The 21,161-nt window shown below is 46.3% G+C and overlaps 3 protein-coding genes across 3 annotated transcripts; all 3 read right to left on the bottom strand.

The window, feature by feature from the left end:
* Positions 1-734: 734 nt before the first annotated feature.
* On the bottom strand, positions 735-2,797 carry LOC136464003 (actin-depolymerizing factor 1). Its single transcript, XM_066462966.1, has 3 exons — positions 2,640-2,797; positions 2,273-2,538; positions 735-1,149 (listed from the first exon to the last, which is right to left on the bottom strand). The coding sequence occupies exons 1-3, from the start codon at positions 2,640-2,642 to the stop codon at positions 999-1,001; spliced, it is 420 nt and encodes a 139-aa protein (XP_066319063.1). The 5' UTR covers positions 2,643-2,797; the 3' UTR covers positions 735-998.
* A 486-nt stretch (positions 2,798-3,283) lies between these two features.
* Positions 3,284-5,422, bottom strand: LOC136464001 (pentatricopeptide repeat-containing protein At5g39350-like). The gene has a single exon (XM_066462965.1). It carries the CDS (start codon positions 5,420-5,422, stop codon positions 3,437-3,439), a length of 1,986 nt encoding a protein of 661 aa, XP_066319062.1. The 3' UTR covers positions 3,284-3,436.
* Positions 5,423-5,804: 382 nt separating this feature from the next.
* On the bottom strand, positions 5,805-8,380 carry LOC136464000 (FT-interacting protein 3-like). Its single transcript, XM_066462963.1, has 2 exons — positions 7,414-8,380; positions 5,805-7,321 (listed from the first exon to the last, which is right to left on the bottom strand). Exons 1-2 carry the CDS (start codon positions 8,328-8,330, stop codon positions 5,905-5,907), a joined length of 2,334 nt encoding a protein of 777 aa, XP_066319060.1. The 5' UTR covers positions 8,331-8,380; the 3' UTR covers positions 5,805-5,904.
* Positions 8,381-21,161: the final 12,781 nt, after the last annotated feature.

Raw genomic sequence — 21,161 nt, 5'->3', positions numbered from 1 at the left:
TAGCACCTCTCCTCGCTTCAAAGCCGGGACGCGTGAAAGCGCCTGAGCGGCAATCCTCCTGCTGCGAGTCGGCAACTTTGGTTGTGCCTCCACATCTGGCTGAGGCAGCAGCGGCGACGACACCTTACGCAGGATCTTTGCGGTGAACTGCTTTAACCTCGTTGGTGGCGGAGCTCCCGCGTTTCTCAGTAGGTGTGGTCGTGTTCGTGTCTGGGGGATGGCACTGGGACTTTGTGGGCGCGCCTCGTCATCCATGACGGCGGGCTGTACCCCTCGCGATGGCCGGGTGGGGATGGCCACGTCCCCACCTGAGGGTTTGTCGGAGCACGCCTCGGCCTCCACGGCGTGTCCCGCCCGCTGTGGCGTGGCTGGTGGCTGCCCCTGCTTCGACGATAGCAGAGGCGAGCCCGTCGTCCAAGCCTTCACCGGAGAACTGGTGTCCACCAGCGATGCTTCCTCATCCCGAGGAGCAGTCGTCATGGTAGGCGGACACCCAGGCGCTGGTGCTTCTGGTGGCCGGCTGACGACGCGCGAGGCGGCGAACTCCTCGAGCAATTCGGTGAGGATTATTTTAATATATGTTGCATTCATGAATATTAAAATTAATTATTATATTTTAGTTGATTAAGACCAACAATTAATTAAGGACTATTTGCAGCAATACACATGCGTAAGACCAACAAATAAGACATCAAACGTTAGCAATTCGGTGATTAAACTAGGGTACATTAGGCTTCACAACTAGCATTGCATAGACACATGAAAGACTCAACAATGCCACGAGATAAAACACCAAATAAGTTCTAGTTTACAGCAGTAGCAGAACTACGGCAGAGATAGGGAAAAAAGAGGGAAAATGGCATACAGTCTCATACAGAATGCAAGGCTTTTGCTTCCAAGAAAACAAGGACACGAAAACGGATCCAACACAGAAGGAATCGACGGGCATGCAGGAGCTGATGCGCCCCGGCCCTGCAGCGTGCAGTGACCGGGCTGTTTCAGAGGGCTCGCGACTTGATGATGTCCATGCTCATTTCACTCGGGTCAGTTGCTTGGAGCTCCACCTGAATGCCGTCGAGCTCCCTCTTGAACCGGTCCTTGGAGCTTGCGTACAGCATCTTGCTTCTCACCCTCGATGTATCTGGGGCCCTGCATGAGAGTTTGCATGCAAAAGCACACCGATTCAGTGTTCAAGTTTCGTTTTTAGCAGACTCAATCTCGTTTCTGTGCATGTGTCACACAGAAACATACTACATATTAGCAACAAAGGTATCGTGTCTAAATTTTTTTCTTAATCATGCTTAAGAATCTAATGACCGTTGGGCAATGCATTCGATCAAAGATTTATGTTTATCTTTATGGAAAATAAAGATATATATGGAACTGCCTGTAGCCTGTAAATATTTGTTCTGAATCCACGCTGCTAAATTGTCTGGCTCCACAAAATTCAGCAGAGGGGAAAATGTCATGGCAGCATCTGCCTGGATGTTAGCATCTGTAACACATAAAGGTGCATTAGAGATTTCATATGAGTTCTTATGTTCAAAAAACATTTCATATGAGTTCCTTGAGATGCTAAGTTTCAGTTTCTTAAGATGCACGGCGTTTCGAACACGGCAATTGGGCAATTGGGCAATCGTCTATGATACATCTCTATTGCATGCATTAATATTTCCTATCAATTTATTTCCTGCAATCACTTAACTGGTGAAGGATTAAGGATAATTAAAATTAGTGTTTGGACATGATATTTTACCATTAAAAACTACATATTCACATGAACATGGACAATTTAGAAAAACATGGACAATTTTAGTAGTTACAGAAATTATAGTTATATTTGTCTTGACAAATAGAGTTGTGTTGCGGAACTCAGGTTTTTGCTTCTGTTTTTTTCCTTGTAGTAAATTGCTAGTCTATGCAACCACAGATCCAATAATGGTCCATCAGAAAACATATTGATTGATGCCTTTAGTTTCATTCTATAATGTTTTTGGTGCTTAATGTGATAATTTGTTCAAGAACAAGTCGCAAAGGTTGAAATAATGCTGCAAAAAGAAATACCAATGACCAAACTGCAATAAGCTATTTATAGATGATCCTCTTAGGGGGGAAAATCACATGTAAACTCAGGATCCGGGGCAGCAATCATCACCGATCAAAGTTGTACCGTAGTAACGCTTATCAAAACTGAGTCAGATAAAATGGAAATAGAACGTTTTCAAGGAAGAACAAAATCAAACCAAAAGAGATGCGTAGGCTGTAGAGTTACCAAGAGATGAAGAAGATCTTGCTCTTCTGGCAGTTCTCATCAGTGACGAAGTCAAAATCAAACACCGCGTAGCGGCACTCGTCGGCGGGCAAGCAGGCGGTGAAGGCATCGTAGCTTTCACCTGGTTCCCCAAGCCTGTCCACCACCACCTGCTGCACGTTCTCGTTGATCTTGAACACGATGAAACGGAAGCTCCTCTTCGCCTTGAGTTCCAGGAACTTGAGTTTGCATTCGTCACACACGGCCATTCCCGACGCCGAGTTCGACTTACAACGTACGAGGACAGAACCCAACCCACCACATCAGAGAACATGTCTTGAACTACATTGATTGAGAGAGAAAAATTAAACGGATCAGATGTACTCACCATGGCTGATGCTTTCGATCTCTCCCTTCCTCTGGTTGAGAAACAATCAGCGGTTCGGCCGGCGAGGAGGAGAGAAAGGGATGTGGGCGGCTGCAACGAGGGGCGAGATTTCAAGGCCCTGAAAGAGGGGGAGGAGAAGGCCAGATATAGAGAGGGAGGGGGTGGGCAACCAGGATGGAGGCTTGCACGATATGCCACGACGTCCGTCGTCCGGGGAGGGGCGTTTGACCAAGCACGTCCCCTCCTTGGTGTGTGAGAACCAGAAGCGTTTGTGCGCAATCAACATGCGCGCCACCACCCGTCCCTATAATTCGTTGGCAGCCTCTCCTCCCTCCCCCCTCGGCAGAATCGTGTCTACTTTCTAGTGGCATCAAAACGACACGGCCTGCATTCGATCTTTTTCTTCTGCATTGGTTTAAAAGTCCTCCAAGAGAAAATGGTACTCGCTTCTCCTGTGTTACGAGACAGTACTCCATCCATTTCAAATTATAAGACATTTTGACTTCTTTAATCTATAGTTTTTTCTATGCACTTACATATACATCATATCTAGATGTATAACAAAAGAAATGTATCTAAAAAAGTCAAAACATCTTATAATTTGGAAATTGGAATGGAGGGAGTACTCGTTAGCTGTAGGCCTGTAGAGCAATTGGAATGGAGGGAGTACTTGCTAGCTGCAGGCCTGTAGAGCAACTCATACTACATCTTTGTTATACGATTTTTTTTTCTTGAACTGACACATCTAAGAATCATTGCTTCCCATCTGTCACACGACTCTGTATCGTGCTTCAGCTTCAGCACACTTCAGACTTTGCATCAACTACACTAGATCCTGGATCTTTGGGAATACCCCTTCCCTCCATCAATCTCCGCAGATCCTGAACATCGCTCCATCTGTCAGCAGCAGCATATACCTTCCCAAGGAGCACATAATTCCCAACGTTATCCGGTTCAAGCTCAAACAGATGTTTAGCAGCAACCTCTCCGAATTCAACATTCTCGTGGAGGACACAGGCACCCAGCAGAGCGCTCCACACCAACACACTCGGCTCGAATGGCATGTCTTGGATGAGGCGGTAGGCTTCCTCGATCCTCCCAGCACGCCCAAGCATGTCAACCAGGCACAAGTAGTGCTCTGCATTTGGCATCAGGCCATGGACGCTGCGCATGTCGTTGAACAGCCGGAGGCCTTCGTCTACCATGCCGGCGTGGCTGCAAGAGTACAACAAGGAGGCCATGGTAACGGTGTTCGGCATCACCCCCAGCTCCACCATCCTGGAATATAGCAGGATGGCAGTTTGGGCATGCCCGTGCATTCCGTATCCGGCGATGACAGTTGTCCAGGCAACAACGTCCTTTTCAGGCAAACACTGGAAGAGCTCCCACGCGACGGCCAAGGCACCAGCCTTGGCATACACATCGATCAGACCCGTGGCAATATCTGTACTCCCAAGACATCCACGAATCAGTAAGCAGCAGTGGATGTTCTTCGCCTGTACCAGGTCCGCCGATTCTGCGTAAGCTGGTATGACACTTGCCATTGTTGCAGAATCTGGACGCACTGATTCTGCAAGCATTTGCTTAAACACTGCTAGAGCTTTCTTTCCCCGTTCCCTGTGAGTATAGCCAGAGATTGCTGCATTCCATGTTTCAGTCCGTCGTGATCCTTTCTCAACCACCATGTCTATCATCCTCATATAGCCACATTTTGCGTAACAGTCAACAAGTGCAGTCTCAACGACAGTATCTGACCCAAGCCCAAGTCCAATGCACAATGCGTGAGTGCACTTGGCATGCTTCCCTGACAGCAAGCTGGCGCAAGCTGAGAGCAGATGCGCCATGGTCACAGCATTAGGCCGTGCTTCACTGGTCACCAGCATCTTAGAACCAAGGGCGAAGGCCTTGCTTGCATGGTCATTCAGCACGTATGCACCAATCATCGCCGTCCAAGAAATGACATCCTTATCATAGCTGTCTTCATCGAACACCCTTCTCGCATCCTCCAGGCTCCCGCACTTCCCATACATGTCAATCAGAGCGTTCTTCACCGCAACATAGTTTGCAAAGCCTCTCACCTCAGCCAACCGGTGCACAGCTCTCCCCGTGTGCAAGTCCCTGGCTTGTGCACAGGCTGGCAGCACTGACACAACCGTGGCACGGTCAATGCACACGCCACGGCCAACCATGGTCTCGAACACCTCCAACGCCCTCTCCGCGCGGCCGTCCTTGACACACCCGTTGATGACCGTGTTCCACGACACAGTTGTCCGGCTCCGCAGCGCACCGAACACTGCCTCCGCCGCGACCACGTCTCTGCAGCGCATATACATGGACACGAGCGCGTTCTGCACGTAGGCGTCGCCGCCGAAGCCAGCGGCGAGGGCGCGGCCGTGCACGGCGCGCCCATGGCGCCTGAGGCGGAGGCCCGCACAGGCCTTGGCGGCGAAGGTGAAGGTGAGGTGGTCGAAGGTGTGCATCTGTGAGTAGAGAGCGAGGGCCTGTCGGTGGAAGCTGAGGCCGGTGTAGGAGCGGAGGAGGGTGTTGGAGACGGAAACCGGGGGCGGTTGGGGCATTTGAGCGAGCAGGTTGTGGGCGTTGAAGGGACGTCCACACGCGCAGTAAGAATATAAGAGGACATGAAGGCTGTCGCAGTGGAGGTGACCGGACGTGAGGAGGAGCGCGTGGAGCTGGGCGGCAGTGGTGGGAGCGAGCGGGGTTGCGGAGCTTTTGGATCGGAGGAGGAGCGCGAGGCATTGCCGGACAAGGGTGCTGGTTGTCATTCTGAAGTCAGGGACACAGGATGCTTATTTAGATGAGATCTGACGGTTTTGTGTTTCGGTCGGGGCCTCGGGGGAGCAGTAATTCGGAGTGCAAATGGGGGCATGTGGACCGTCCGCATGCGGCACAGTACGGACATCCAGCCAATTCCGACTGGTGGGCCTGTTTATCTGACCTGCACCATGCGTTGGCTCCTGGCTCTGTTCCCACGTGGCGCATTTTCATTCGACATCCGCACGCTGCTGGGTGAGGATGGTCCGCACGCCATTTTTTTCCCGCGAAGGGTTGCAAACTGAAAATCTGGTAAGGGATGTTTGACTAATGACTAGTAGTATTGACTTATAGTATTACACGAGCGGCAAATCGTGTGCTGTGCAAGTCGCAACCTCTATAAATTGTAGTAGTACTAGATCAACCATTAGATTTGAAGAGGCAAACAGGAACAGCACTAAAATATCAAACTAGGGCAAAGTTTGATCCGCAATCAAAGCAGGCAATCGACCTTGCAGGGCAGTCGCCGGAAGAAGTTCGCCGGCACGTCGGGCAGCCTCTGCCGGAGCGTCGGGTGCCGCATCAGGTAGAACCCCGTCAGCAGCGCCACCGCCTGGAACGGCGCCAGGAAGGTGGTCACCGCAAGGAACAGGCACGCCAGCAGGTACATGGCCGTGGCGCGGGGGTCGCGCCACGTCATCGCGCACCGCGCTCGCTCGGCGTGGGACGCGACGTCGCCGGCCATCTCCTGTATCCGCGCCCCGAGGCTCCTCAGCCTGTCGTACCGCATGCGGACCACCTCGGGGGGACACTTCGTCGGGAACTCGTCGAACTCCTCGGCCAGCTCGTCCAGGTGCGCCATCTCGGCGTGCGACACCTTGGTGTCGACGTGCCACGGGTGCCTCGCCCGGCACCGGTAGTTCCACACACCGAGCACGAACTTGTACACGAAGAAGGTAGGCAGGATGAGGTTGGGGCAGCACACCAGCATGGCGTAGATGATGTGGATCGCGACGGTGGTCGCCGGGTTCTTCCAGTGGCAGACGTCGACGAACCACCTGAGCGCCTTGAACAGGGGCGCCAGCGCCGCCATGAGGCGGAAGAAGTGGGCCTTGCTACGGCGCATGCTCCACCGGTGCGAGTGCGCCTCGCAGAGGTGCTCGATGCACTCCCGCCGCAGCGGCGGGTCCATCCGGCCCAGCCGGTGCGCGATGAGCGCGACCGCCTCCCGCCGCAGCGTCTCCTGATGCACGATGGACAGCGGGCAGTGGTAGTGCATCGGCGGCAGGTGCGGCTGCGCGTACGTCTGGAGCAGGCCCAGCGTCGACGTGCTCGAGAACCGCACGGCGAGCTGGAGCTCGCCCATCTTCTTGATGCCGCCGCCGTGGAGGGAGATGAGAGGGTACGCGTGCGTGTAGATGCGGCCGGTCTCGAGCGTCGAGAGCCGGATGCGCACCTTGCCGAGGAGGATGTCCTTGACGGGGTCGCCGGACACGAGGCCACCCTTCTCGCCAATCTGGCAGTTGTGGAAGACGGCGACGGTGAGCACGGTGCAGTGGTCGTGCACGTCCCAGAAGCACTGCTGGTGGAACCGCGGCGCGAGGCTGTGGATGACGGTCTGCGTGCGGAACCACTTCACGCCGTACTTGGCGACGCAGTAGGCGTCGCAGGAGCCTCGCCCGTCGCGCGTGCGCATGGAGCTCAGGCCGAACGCGTTGTGGATGCCGAGCTCGATGAGGCCAATGGGCGGCCGGTGGTGCCACAGCTCCCTCGCCGCCGGCCGGACGTCGCTCAGGTAGTGGACCGGCTCTGTCAGCACTCTGTATCCGCCTTCCAGGCAGAGCCGGACGCATATCTTGGCAGAGAACTTGTCGATTTTGGCGGCTCCTTCTGGCCGCACCAAATTAAACCTGTCGATTCGCAATGAAGATGCATTTTTGGTGAAATATAGTATATGAATCTTCGAATTTTCTTTCTTCTTGAGATAAATGCACCTACGTACCATCTCGGGCGAATCGGGCGCGCGTCCCACCGTCGTTCGAATTCTTTGAACGGAATGTGGACATGGCCAATGACCTCCTCCTTGTCGACCTTGACGCGGTCCTCGACGGAGAGGATGAGGTGGTCCTCGAACGGCTCGGCGGCGACGAACAGGTGGTCCTCGTTCCAGCCGCACGTCGGCAGCCGGGCGACGCACGTCTTGGTCTTGTACACCTGCGCGGCGATCCTGGAGCGCACGAAGACCTCGCCGACGCGGGCCTTGTCCACGAAGGCGATGTCGCGGGCCTCGATGACGTTGACGCGCACGTACCAGAGCCGCGGCACGGTGTACTGCTTGCAGCGGATGTGCGCGGCTAGCTTGGCGTCCACGGCGAATGCGGCGTCCGCGTGCACCGCCAGCGGGAAGCACTCGTCGGCCTGCGTGCCGAACCACATGGCCATCATCACCTCGCCCCCGCGCTCCGCCTTCTTGTCGAAGACGTGGTACCACTGCGGCGCGAGCGCGCTGTCAGGCGGCACGCGGAAGGGGGCATCGGCCAGGTCGAAGCGCAGGCGACCGACGAAGTCGTCCTTGGCGAAGCCCTTGCCCTTGACCACCACGTCCAGGAACGACGCCTGGAGCCTCTCCCGCGAGAACGCGAACACGTCGTTCCACTCTGGGCTCGTCGTCTTCTCGATGTGCCGCGTGGCGCAGGAGTAGCTCCCGAGCTTCACCTCGGCGAGCGGGTCGAAGCCGCCACTCCACTTGAGGTCCCGTGCCTTGACAATGCGCACGTACAGGTACTCCATCCGCTCCACGAGGTCGTACCCGCCGGCCCGCCCGCCGGCGAGACGGGGCCTCGTCTCCTTGATCCCGAACTCATCCCGTGGCGGCAGAGGGCCGAAGGGGCCAAACCTCGGCAGGACGCCGGCCATCATCGCCCTGCAGCTGCAGGCTGCAGCAAACGATAACTCCGGTTGGAAGAGCGAGCCTGGTCTCCGTAAGTGAGGAAGGTGCTCTTATGTGCATTCCGCACTTCTGCGTTCTGGCCACCGAGATACGCATGGGCGGGCTTTTTGGGTTGGTAATCGACACAGTTGGTGTGTCTGCTGGGGGACGTTGGTGATCTGCCGGCTTTAGTTGGAGTGACGTTCTGTGTTCTGCGTAAACAGGCATATGTCATAATGTTAATGTCAATGTCATGGACTTGTCTTCAGCAACGTAGAGTTGAAGGTGGGTGAGTGGGAAGATCAACTAAGATGACCTACCTTGTTAGCTAGCGTTTGGCCTATTAGGATGTCTAAACCTTGGTCGATCAGTTAGGAGTAGGCTCGGTTGCGCTCTTTGATGTTGCTGCAAAATACTCCCTCCATCCCAAATATGTGTCCCAAACATTTTTAACTTTAACCAAATATAAAATATTAATATTTATGATACATAATTAATATTATTAGATGAATCATGAAATGTATTTTCATAACAAACCTATTTGAAGATACAAATGTTACTAATATTTTCTAAATTTGACTAACACGTATCCTACGGTGATACTTATTCTGAGACAAAGAGAGTAATATAGAACAAACTAGCAAAAGATGATACACAAAAACAGCTACAGCCGCGCCCATGGGCGGCGCAAGGGGTATGCCCCTGTATTCCATGGAATACCCATGATTTTTGTGACAAACACAAATATATGTATACATGTATAATGATACAGCATGTTAGTTTGTTGAATGTTGCAAATATGTAGCCCATAAGCCCAGTAGAAAAACTAGTAGCAGCAGCCCACGAACTTAGAAAGGCAGAAACCCATCGACCATACTCCCGTCCCTGTCTCCTGCTCCCGTCCGTCACTCGCATCGATCGGAAGGACGGCGGCTGCACCAGCGGGCAGCGGCACGGCAGGTCGGCTCTCCCCCTCGGCCCTTCAGCCCTCGCCCATCGGCCCTCTGGCAGTCGGGAACGCGGCAGCGCCTTGTGCCTGGCACTCCTCTGGTGGCGGCGGCGACGGTCAGTAGTCTTTGCAGACTCCCCCTCAGCTCCGGCGTCCAGGTGTCCGACCCTCCCCCTCGGCACCTCTCTCATCTGCTGCTTGAAGCAACAGCACGACAAACACAAAAGACCCCATATCCATTCTTGATTCTTCATAATACGGATTGAAGGTTTCATTTTCTATTTTTTTTTGTTGCATTGTGTTTTTTTTAAGAAATGTTGCATTGTTTTTCTTGTAACGTAGATAAAGAACTTATACTTTGATTATTACCAGGGGTGACACCAGATTCACTTTGCCTGGTGCCTTGTTACCAGGGTAAAAAAAATAATTTACTTAGCATATATTTTAAGAAAATTATATATATACTACTTGAGCTGTGCACCAGAATCAATTTTGTACTGGTTTTGTTCCTTATTACTATTGCATATGCATCAGAAATTTTTTGTACTTGGAATACCCGGCCGTAAAATCCTGGCCCCGCCACTGGCCGCGCCCATAGGAAGAACTAGGTGATATCTTGCGCGTTGTTGTGATAATTTGTTAAGAATTACTTGTCGGTTTTTACATGAGAATAGAAATCAATAAAGAAGACTATTGCTTAATTGTGAATCATAGTTTAGATATATAATAAATATACTTCTGGCATGAGAAACTATCCAAACCAACAAGTGCTCTATAGAATATCAATCCAAGTGCACTAAAGCAAGCTAAGAGTAATAAGAAGAAAATGACTGGCGGACAGAGAAATTAGACGCAATACATGCAACCATCTTGAACTCCGCTAGGCTTTATGATGATGAAACAGTCCAGAGGAGCACCTGTGATGACCTTTGACAAAGCTAGTCAATGTAACCTGTAGGGTGTGGTCATATATAGATGGGCTTTTTACCCGTGTGCCATTATAAAAAAATCCAAATAATATATGTACCATCGAATTTTTGAAAAGTTCCTCACCACCCTTGTCTAAAGTTTCTTACGCCTGAATGCCACTCTCGTCACCTTACCGTTTGTTTTTAACAGAGCTGGCAGGCAACTAGACACGAAATGACTCCTTTGCCCATTACTGTGTCCGGTCAATTCCCCATCGTCCATGGGCTTCTCGTTGGACTCTCTGGTTCATTCCCCACTCCTATCCAAACCCTAAGCAGGCTAGCCACTCAGGTCGGAGGGGAGGGAGCTCACGGGTGAGGCGCGACCGCTGCAGGTGGTTCGCGCGTGTGGGGAGGATCCGTGCGGGCGCGGGCTTGCGCGCGGGGAAGCGAGTCGCGGCGCGGTGCGCTTCTGCAGGGCTTCGCGCGGGCGGGCGAGATGGCGTAGCGGCAGAGCGGAGACAGGCGGGCGCGAGCGGGGGCACTCGCGGCCCCAAGGCGCGAGCACGGTGCCTAGGCAGGCAGGCTCACGGGCCCTGAGGAGCAAAGGACCAGTGGAAGCACTTGGTGGCGCTCGCCATCATCGCAATCCTCGGCCTCGTCCTCGTCGCCAGCCCCGCCGGTTCGACGCCGCCCGTCGCGAAGAAGGTGAAGCCTCCCCTTTCTCACGCGCCCAATGCTTAGGAACGAGAGATTGCTGCCGGCTTCTATCCCGCGCATGCGAAAATAATAATTTGCTGGCCAGCGCGATTATACGGTCCGAACACCCGGACCGTAGCAGCCCCCGCTGGAGACATCTTTTAATTTGGGCCAGCTGTGCTTCCAGCCCGGCCCGGCCGTGCTGTCAGTTAGGTAAGAAAACCATGTATGCAGGGATACAAGTTTCACACAATTTTTTTCCACAAGGCGTAAGTTCATGTTTTTTCGGCCTGGTACACGGAAACGACGTAATTTTGATTTTGGGCCTTTCGATCTGCATCTGTGAAGTTGAATTATGGATGTATGTATCCGTGATGTGGAGGTTGGAATATTTTATTATCTGAAAATTTGGGTAGTTGAATTGCCGTAGTGATCTGCAGATTTGGAGGGAGCTGAAGTAGAATAATGTGTGCATGTACTTATTTCAAGTTTCTTCTTGTTGTACGCTGATCTACCTCGTAAGATTGTTGGATGTGATGTTCTAGTGTACCATATGTATCGCAACCACTGCCTAATAGACTTGTATTAGCAACTCAAGGTACTATGTGGCAACCACTGCACATTGCTTCAGGTGCACAGGCAGGCAGGCTCACGGGCCCTGAGGAGCTGAGGACCAGTGGAGGCGCATCCTGAGGACCAAAGGAGCAGAGGAGGGAGGAATTGTTGTGGATTCATAAAAGATGGTGGACGGACGATCAGCTTGGCTTCCAGATGGGTGAGTGTCCCTTTTCTTCCTCAAATGCATACATTAGTTCCATGTTTTGGTGTTGTTTGGACTAAATTGAACTGCATAGATGTTAGTAAATCGTATTTGTTCATGTGTAGGAATGACATCGAGACCAGTTTCAATCTAGAAATCAGGATAATTAGTCCAACTATGCGAGGACCATGGTATGGCATTAATAAAGTTGTTGATTCAGACACCACAAATTTTAAAGACCTTGTTGATGAAATTCTGGATCAGTTTCCTTGCGGGTATGGTGATGTAGTGAAGCTGTTCTATTTCTGTGCTGATAGCAAGTCCAACATACAAATTCATTCAGACCAAGAGTTAATGCATATGTTCGTGAAACATATGAGCTCCAAGTGTTGTTGCATGTCAATTGCATATCATAAACCTGATGTTGATCCACCAGAAATCCCACTATGGGACAATGTTGACATCCCATGCACCCCATCAATGCCAGCCCCTAGCTATGTAGAACCTAGCAAAGCAACCCAAACTGGGACTGCTACAGAACCAGATGATGACATGGTAGATGCTGAGGATACTTATCTTAAGAATCCTGAACCAGAGAATGAACATGTGGGGGTTGATGAGGAGGGTGTATACCTTGACATAGTACCTGCTTCTCATGCAAATGTTGACACAACTGACAAAAAGGGTGAAGATTATGATTCAGGTTCAAACTCTAAATCTGATTCTATGTCTGACTTCGATATGGATGATGAGGTAGATGAGATTGTTAATGATAGATTGCCATCTAACATGCCTCAAGTTGCATACAACAAAGATGACCCTCCTATGGAAGTAGGGAGCATCTATCCAAACATGTCTAAATTTAAGTTGGCTCTTGCAACACATGCTATCAAGAAAGAATTTGAGTATAACATTGAAAAGAGTGAACCAGGGAGGTATCGGGCATACTGCATGGGAGTGGAAGATGGTTGTAACTGGAGGCTTCATGCATCGACAATGAGTGATAAAGTTACTGTACAGGTAATTTCTCTTTTATTTATTTTAGTAGTTTGTTCATATTTCTGAATTTATTTTAGTACTGTGTTCACACTTCTAAAATTATTCTAGTCTAATTGAAACTAAACTTTGTAGGTCAAGGTGAACCCTTGTGATCATAAATGTCAAAGTAGTAGGAGGATTGGGAAAGTCAAACATGCTACCAAGTTTTGGATTTGTGAGAAGATAAAGGATTGGTTAGCTGAGGACCCCACTGTTCGGCCCAAAGAACTTAGGAGAAGATTGAAGGATGATTGGAAGATCAGTATCAGCTACAAGAAAGTGTATTATGGAAAGGCACTTGCTATGGACGAGTTGTATGGTAACTGGAATGAAAGTTTTGACAACTTGTACAGGTTTAAGGCATAGATAGAACAATCTTGTCCTGGCAGCATTGTTGTCATTGATCATCATACAATAGAGGATAAGATCAGATTCAAAACCTTGTGTTGAAGGTTTCCTTAGAGGTTGCAGGCCTTATCTGGCTGTTGATATTACATTCTTAACTGGAAAATTTAGAGGTCAATTATGCATTGCTTGTGCAGTTGATGGGTACAAATGGATGTACCTAGTTGCTATAGGAGTCATTGATTCTGAAACCAACGAAAACTGGATTTGGTTCATGGAAAGGCTTAAGGAAGCTATAGGTACCCCACCTGGTCTGACCTTTTGCACAGATTGTGGTCAGGCAGTCATGATAGGAGTTAGTGAGGTATTCCCAAATGCAGAGCATAGAGAGTGCATGTGGCACTTGGTGCAGAATTTTAAGAAAAGGTTCAGTGGAAAAGTTTTTGATGAACATTTGTGGGCTACTGCTTATTCTTGGAATTCATATATGTTTGAAAAGCATATCAAGGCCATGGCTAAAGCAAATCCAGCAGCAATGACATACTTGCAGCAAACTCATATAAAACTGTGGACAAGAAGTCAGTACTCTACATTGTCAAAAGTTGACTATGTCACCAATAATTTAGCAGAAAGCTTCAACAATTAGATAAAAGCTGATAAGGGACTGCATCTAGATGACTTGATGGATACTATAAGACAGAAGCTTCTAATCAAGTGGAACCAGAGGAAAAAAATTGCACATAGAATGGAAGGAAAATTTTTGCCACACATCATAAGTCAGCTAAAGGAGCAAAGTAGGAACCTTGACATTGATGCTGTGACTAGCTCACTTGATGGCATTGCAGAGGTTATGGCAAGGGGAGGTTCTACTTACAGGTTTGTTGTGAACCTAAAGGAAAGAACATGCTCTTGTAGAGCATGGGACATTTCTGGATTACCATATAAGCATGCAATTGCCTACATCACCTCTATACCTGGAGAGAAGATAGAAGATCATGTGGACAACTACTACTCTGTACAGAGCTTCATGGCTGCATATGATGGTACAATCCCTTCTATACCAAACAAATCCATGTGGCCCAAAAAAGAACTTGGTTTCTTCCTGCATCGTCCATTGTTGAAGTCAACGGCTGGTAGGAGAAGGCAAAATAGATACAAGGGCATAGCAGAGGGTGGCAGCAAAGGAGGCAAGGGTAGGCATCAGTGTCCGATCTGTCAGCAATATGGACATCATTGGTACACTTGTAAGGATGGTGACCCAACAGACATAGCAGCAATGCTTGCTGAAAGATAACATAGAAGTGCCAATTTATTCTGCAATTATTTCCTTTAGTGGTAGAAGACCATGTTCTTGTTCCATTTCTGTTCGCAGCAAGTCTTGCTTCTACTTGTGCTCGTGCAAATGGCAATGCCTTTGTCTTCTAAGTTGCAGTTCAAGTACATTGTCCCCAATTCATAGTCTGTTATTTTATAGTGAGACTTTGTTGTTATTTTGACTGTTTGCTTGCCCAGTATACTCTGAGGCTATATCCATTGTCTGTTATCATTTATGTATTTGAGACTATAATTACTGGATGTTTACTTTGTTGCTAACCTATCTGTCCATGCAGAGGTCCACCTAAAAAGAAGAAAAAGAAGATAGAACTAGCTACTACTGAGACTAGCATTGTGCCTGCAGCACCACAAAGGATGGCCTTTCCAGTTGTACCTACTGTTGTGGATCTATCAAAGAAAAGGAAGAACAAATCATCCTCATCAACTCGTGCGAAGAAACAAAAGAGTACTTCCAATACTTCAACTACTGAGGCTAGTGACCCATCCGTGAGGTAAGCTAATTTCCTATAATTGTCTTTTCACCACTTTAATTGATAAGCCAACTGTTTTGTACTCATGTCTCTTTTTTCAGAGGATCTAGAATAGGATCAAATCAGCTACACCCTTCAGGATCAAGTGAGCAGCACACAGCTGACAAGAGTGCAAGTCAGCACCAGCACAAGAAGAAGAGGGCCATTTCAAAAAAAATGACTCCAAACAAGGGTAGTCTAGCCATGTCAACCCGCAGCAAGGCCCCTAGTTCCCCTTCTAATCCGGCCATGGGAACTAGAAGCAAGAAAAACTTGATCTGTAATGAGTTTGCATCTCTGTGGCATGCTTTTGTAGTGACCAGACAATGTTTAAACTAGCAATGAGATCAATGTGACCATCTTTTGTGTGCAAACTTGATTTAGTAATCAAGCTGACTATGCACGTCATAATAAATTTGGACCTCTATTATGCCTGAATGTACTTAGTTTAAATATTTATTGTGGTTGTCGCAATTATCGAGTATTTTGGATGCATTTCAAATTTATTATAATTATTAAAGTTTACCACGTGCACACACAAGCTGTTACCGTGAATTTTTTATAATGGTATAGAGAAAAATGTGTAGTTTTTGGGATCACAGGAAGTGTTATGGTGGCATATGAGGAAAGAATAAAAATTTTGATGCATTCTATAACTGAGGACAAAAGCGTCTTTTCCGCTGGCTGTTAGCTACTGTTAGAGGCAAAATAGACGGAAGTGGTACATAGGTAAAAGAAACTTTAGACAATGGTACTGAGAAACTTTTCAAAATTTTAATGGTGCGTAGGTCATTTGGATCTTTTATAATGGCACACAGGTAAAAAGCCCTATATAGATGCCGATCGGAGAATGCAGGGGGAGCATCTCATCTGGTGTCTCACTATACTACTTGTGGCTCGTCTATCGCGTCGTCGTATATATTCTTGACTAGGTAGCATGTCCGTACGTCGCTACGGGACAACTAAACTTTTATACTAAAAACACACGGATCGCACGTTAAGATAACAATACTATAAGACATTAAACTGATATTTAATCCAAAAAAGCAAAATTTGTGAAATTAACAGTCACTAAGAGCACGGCACCGCAGGCTCACAAACTCTACTATATAGATCTTTCCGTGATACGGCTAAAATAATGTTTTATATCGGCAAGAAGTCTCTGATATTACAAACTAAATGAAACAATCAAATATGTCAGACAAACATTGCTCAATCCACATATTTTGAACCTGTTTAACCAATGAAAATGCACAAAATGATTATTATATTAAACTAAATTCATGTTCATCATCTATTCAAAGTGCATGTCACAAGCATGTAAATAATTTCAATATTATTTAGTTCTCTAAATCTATGAGACGCGACACGGTGTCCTTAGCAAATTCTTAAACTCGGCGATGTCTGGCTTCATCAACAAGCAGACGACTGCGTAGGCCTATAAATAAATAAAAAACTTTTGGGTTAGTGTTGTAGTCAATAAATTAAATCAATGAATTACCCCAAAAGAACCTCACTTTGAAAATCATGCGCCTGATTACAAATAGGACTGAATACCAATTCGCTGAGTAGTGATCACTCCGCCTATCATGCACGAGGAAAAAAAATGTAATAACTGATACTTTATTTAGTCAATACATATGAGAACATCAGTGATACAATACATCTCTTTCTATTCATTTGTACATGGAGACCAGCTAAAATGCGCAACTCTGATGCCGCTCGCCGCCATTCCGATAAGTGACGGCATATGTGTGTATACTTGACGGTTATTATGTAGTGGTACCTACGAGTTATAAAATTGATTAGCATCAAACAATAAAAAATTGATAGCATGGAGCAATGATAAAATTTTCATTCTAAGTACCTTTCATTCATCAGCACCACATATCTGTACGGTCGCATCCGCACGTCATCCCTTCCTCGAATATTAGACACATGCACAACTATACCAATGACATCTACAAACACAAACAATAGTTATTGATGGAATAGGAGCATGAACAGTTAACTATGTATTTTTAAATATAGGTGTATGAGGTATACCTGCAAAAAAGTACTCAGCTTAAGCGTATACATCATCGAATTCCATAAAGGTACGAGGACACTGACAAATCCATAGCTCTCTCGGTGGTGCATTAGCCATACTTTGTGGAGATAGAACCACAAAGTAGTCGGCACATAAATGGAAGATGTAGGCCAAAGGACCAACATGAGTAGGTGCGAAGCCAACTCTCATGAAGTCATAACATTCTCCTACACGAAGCAAAGCGTCGAACCTCATGGTTTGGTCGCCATACGCAACAGCTTCCATTTTGGTTCCCTGTAAGAATATTAGATCCAACAGATAGATAACAATGGTCTGTAGAAAAAAAAATTAGACATGGTCCAAAAAGATGGGCTAAAAATGCACCTGCTCATCCTTCAAAATTACACGCAAATATGTATCACCATGGTGATGTCGTACGTTGCCTTTCCAAAAAACCATGGCACTCACATCCCATATGGAAGATATGTGTTCCATTTCCCACTTCATGGAATTCAACCCATCTACAATCCCGTCCGTGTCAATCAAAATGATAAAACACATGAGTAAACCTATGTTGTCAGAAAATGATTGCCTCGATCAATTACAAGATAAATGTAACGTAGTTACCTGTAGATGTGTGTATCGGTGATTGCAGGCGGCGGGTCAGCGTACACTCTCTTTCTTTTGAGCAACCGACATCCAGAACCTATATCGGCAACTAAGAAATCAAAATCATAAAAAATATACAGGATGACATTAGTCAGTCTGAACATAATATACTATTATTCTATGGAGATCGACAGGCAATTAAAGATTTAAAGTTGTTCGCGTGCTCTGAGCCTCTGTCCTGTTATCTTCATGACGTCATGTGAGGCCTCTGAAATAACTACAACACCTACATTGTTAATTTGTTAGCATACATGACCGTAAATTTGATGCCCGTGCGTGGCCACGTGCCAACAAAATTTGAATTGTAGTATACGGTGATAGATCATGATGCAAATCAAACCACCAAAATGAGATCATGTTTTGGTTGCTATCATGATGCCTTAGAAATAATTTTTAGTCAAAGTAACCAAAGCAATGCACGGGTAACAAATTCATTTTTAGTCATGCCAACGCGAACACACGTGGATTTGTGGCTTAGATAAATATATAAAGTCTATTTTATGATCTTTAGTGTAGATCAAGAGAAAGATTACAGAAGTCTCACTAAATAGAGTACTATTTTGAAGTAATAGAAAATAAGATAAGATAGCTATGCATAAAAATTAATGTGTGGAATATGTGAACATTCCATATCAAGGTTTCAGAAATTACAACACAAAAACTCAAAGCATCATATAATCTGGACTCAAAGTAGCATATGAAAATTCTGTGTAGGATGATGAATCAATGCAGTTCTCTCTTAAAGGTTTCAGAAATTACAACACAAAAACTCAAAGCATCATATAATTTGGACTCAAAGTAGCATATAAATTCTGTGCAGGATGATGAATCAATGCAGTCCTCTCTTATGGTTCAGGAACAAGTAAACTAAAAAACTCACATCTCATTGTAAATAATATTGTTCTGTACATGGTTGCATTGTGCGGTCATTATAATAAATTGAAATTGGTTACAGATAATATGACAAAAGTTCATACAAAGGAATAAGATTTGAAACACTAAAACCACTACAGTGTTGCTATTAACTGCTACATATGTATTCTTAGAAAGAAAGTGGATCTCCTCTAAGGTACAAGACTGTACTAAATTTGGTTAGATGGACACTGTGCATCTAAATAGGATCATCCAGTATACAATGAACTCACCTATATATTCCAAATCACAACCACAGGGGAGTTCGACGATGGGTCAGAAACCGGCGGCGAGTTTCTTGGCAAGGGAGACGTGGTGGCCTCCAAGTGCAGCTGTGCACTTCACCTCCAGTCGCAGTGTGGCTGCGTGGGTGAATCACGTGAACACGAGTTCTAGCATTCTAGATGTGCATAAAGTAGGTAACACATGCCAGCATCAGAAAGCACAAGGTAGAAAACACATGCCATCTTAAACTTCAGTTGGCTGCCATCTTAAAATAGCAAGAAATTAATATGAACATGAGTCTGGGTTCTAGCCCAACAACTATTGTGTAGGGGATTTTTAGACTTACTACCTCTGACTTTTTAGTTGAAAGGTACACGAATTATGCAACAATTATGCTTTCAACAAAAACATAGATTAATTCTGACTTTTTAGTTGAAAGGTACACCGATTATGCAACAATTACGCTTTTAACAAAAACAGAGATTCTCTCTTTTCCAGGATAAAATAAAGTCTGTCAGAACCAAAACAAAATACGCCCAGGAAACAAAAGACAGAACTATCTAAGGAGAACTTACAAGTTCCAAGGCCACCCCAGCTTTTGTTATTGAACTGGACAGTAAAGATTAAGCAGTTACTTTAGCAGTTTAGCCCACTGTATCTGCTCACGATCAGATAGATACGGTGGAAGAGCTCTTCTTACAAAATTTATATTCTGCATTCTAAATTTTAGCCTAAATGCCTTTCATCAGCTTCGTTAGGTTTTCTTTTCCCAAAGCACTCAAGCATGATGAAAGAACAAGGATTAGTTAATATGCAACCATAATACTACATCATCACTTGCTACCTAAATTGTTGCTCTAAACTAAACTACAGCATCATGCCCATAATAAAAGGAAAAAACACAAGGAACTAAATATACGATTGTTCAGTAAACTTAGATTAGGATTGTCTTCAAATCATCATGCTAAACAACACAAAGTACCAAATAACAGGAGATATGATATGAAAAAAAGTTCTATCTATTATCGGGTATCACCAGTGATAGATCTAGGAAAAATATAAGGGGGGCTAAACAAAGAATGCTATATAGCTTTAAGTCTACTATATGTCCCATAGAAGACAAATATAGTAGTTTAGAGTAGTTTTATATTGAAACATCGATGAGAAGTATGAAAACTGAAATATATCATGAAAAAAATGATGCAATTTATCTGCACCCAAAGTCTCAAATCAATAGATGGCATGTGGCGATGACGCCCATTGCAATCTATCCAAAAGACACAATAAAATGGTCCCTCAAATATGAAATTCAAAAACCTAAAATTTGAAGAGAATGGTGTATACCACTAATCTTTTAGGCATTAATATATGCCTGATCAAGCAATGCCATCACAATTGATGGTGCTCTGCACAGGCTATCACAAGACACCAACCATGATAAAAATCGCAGATGGCAACCCTTATCAGTTATCACAACAAACCACTGAGTGAATCCCTTCATTCTGGAATTGCAGGAATCAAAGTGGGGCAGTACGATTCTGAATTCCCTTAGTTGACATAACAAGCAAGTCTGAATTCCCTTAAGTTAACATAATAACAATACTATGACAAACAATTATCAGACTCAACTACTCACGACAATCAGGCACATCACATGACACTACGCTTTTAGAAGCACACAACAGGATATTGCAAAGAAGCAAAGCAACAGGGTATTACAATTCCTATTTCTGTGTTGTGCCACAAATAGAAAAGGTACGGAATTGAATAATTAGAAAAATGACTTCTTAATACCTGCAGGTCGCAGCTACTAATTTCTATGCCTAGCCCGATGCCGTCTTGCTCTGGCAGTGGCAGATCGTAACCCCAGTGCCCAATCTTTAGTATATACTAATGAGACCATCCCATCAAGTTAGCCCTAAATTAGTTTTTAAAGGAAAAAAATAGGAACCTAAATTTGTTTTATTCAGCATTTCAACTGTCAATAACTCAATCTTGCACTCTATTTTCATAGGTCGCAGATTTCATCTGGGGAAAAATAGGAACCTAAATTAGTTTTTCATTCAGCATTTCAACTCACTCTATTTTCACAGGTCACAGATTTCAGCTGAAATTCATGCCTCATCTTCTAATTGGACATCATCTATCATCTATTGTCCAACCAGAGAAGCCAAGCAAGGGCATTGCAACCACAGGGAGAATAATGCATTGACCAGGGAAAAAAGTAAAAAAGAAGACCTGGTGAGGGCAGGGATGAGGCGACAGAAGGCGAGTTGGGTCGGTGGCCTGACCTTGCCGGGTTCCTGCAGGGCTACAACAGCTCCTCACCAATCGGCTGGAGGGAGCTATGGTGTCCTGGCTGTGAGGGTGGGCGCTATGGCGAGGCCATAGGATTTATAGCAGAGGATTGATAGCAGTCTCTCTCTTTCCTTCTGTGTTAATT

This window comes from Miscanthus floridulus, chromosome 7, assembly GCF_019320115.1.
Source record: "Miscanthus floridulus cultivar M001 chromosome 7, ASM1932011v1, whole genome shotgun sequence".
Lineage (NCBI taxonomy): Eukaryota > Viridiplantae > Streptophyta > Magnoliopsida > Poales > Poaceae > Miscanthus > Miscanthus floridulus.
The sequence above is the reverse complement of the archived record's forward strand: the minus strand, read 5'-3'. Positions and strand labels throughout refer to the sequence as shown.

What these genes read in the sequence shown, in the direction of transcription:
- LOC136464000 (XM_066462963.1), bottom strand. Translation starts at nt 8,330, where the DNA reads ATGATGGCCGGCGTCCTGCCGAGGTTTGGCCCCTTCGGCCCTCTGCCG. An exon ending in CGCCCGATTCGCCCGAGATG is followed by an intron (nt 7,322 to 7,413) that starts GTACGTAGGTGC and finishes GCGAATCGACAG; the next exon opens with GTTTAATTTGGTGCGGCCAG.
- LOC136464003 (XM_066462966.1), bottom strand. An exon ending in AAGATCTTCTTCATCTCTTG is followed by an intron (nt 1,150 to 2,272) that starts GTAACTCTACAG and finishes ACTCTCATGCAG; the next exon opens with GGCCCCAGATACATCGAGGG.
- LOC136464001 (XM_066462965.1), bottom strand. Translation starts at nt 5,422, where the DNA reads ATGACAACCAGCACCCTTGTCCGGCAATGCCTCGCGCTCCTCCTCCGA.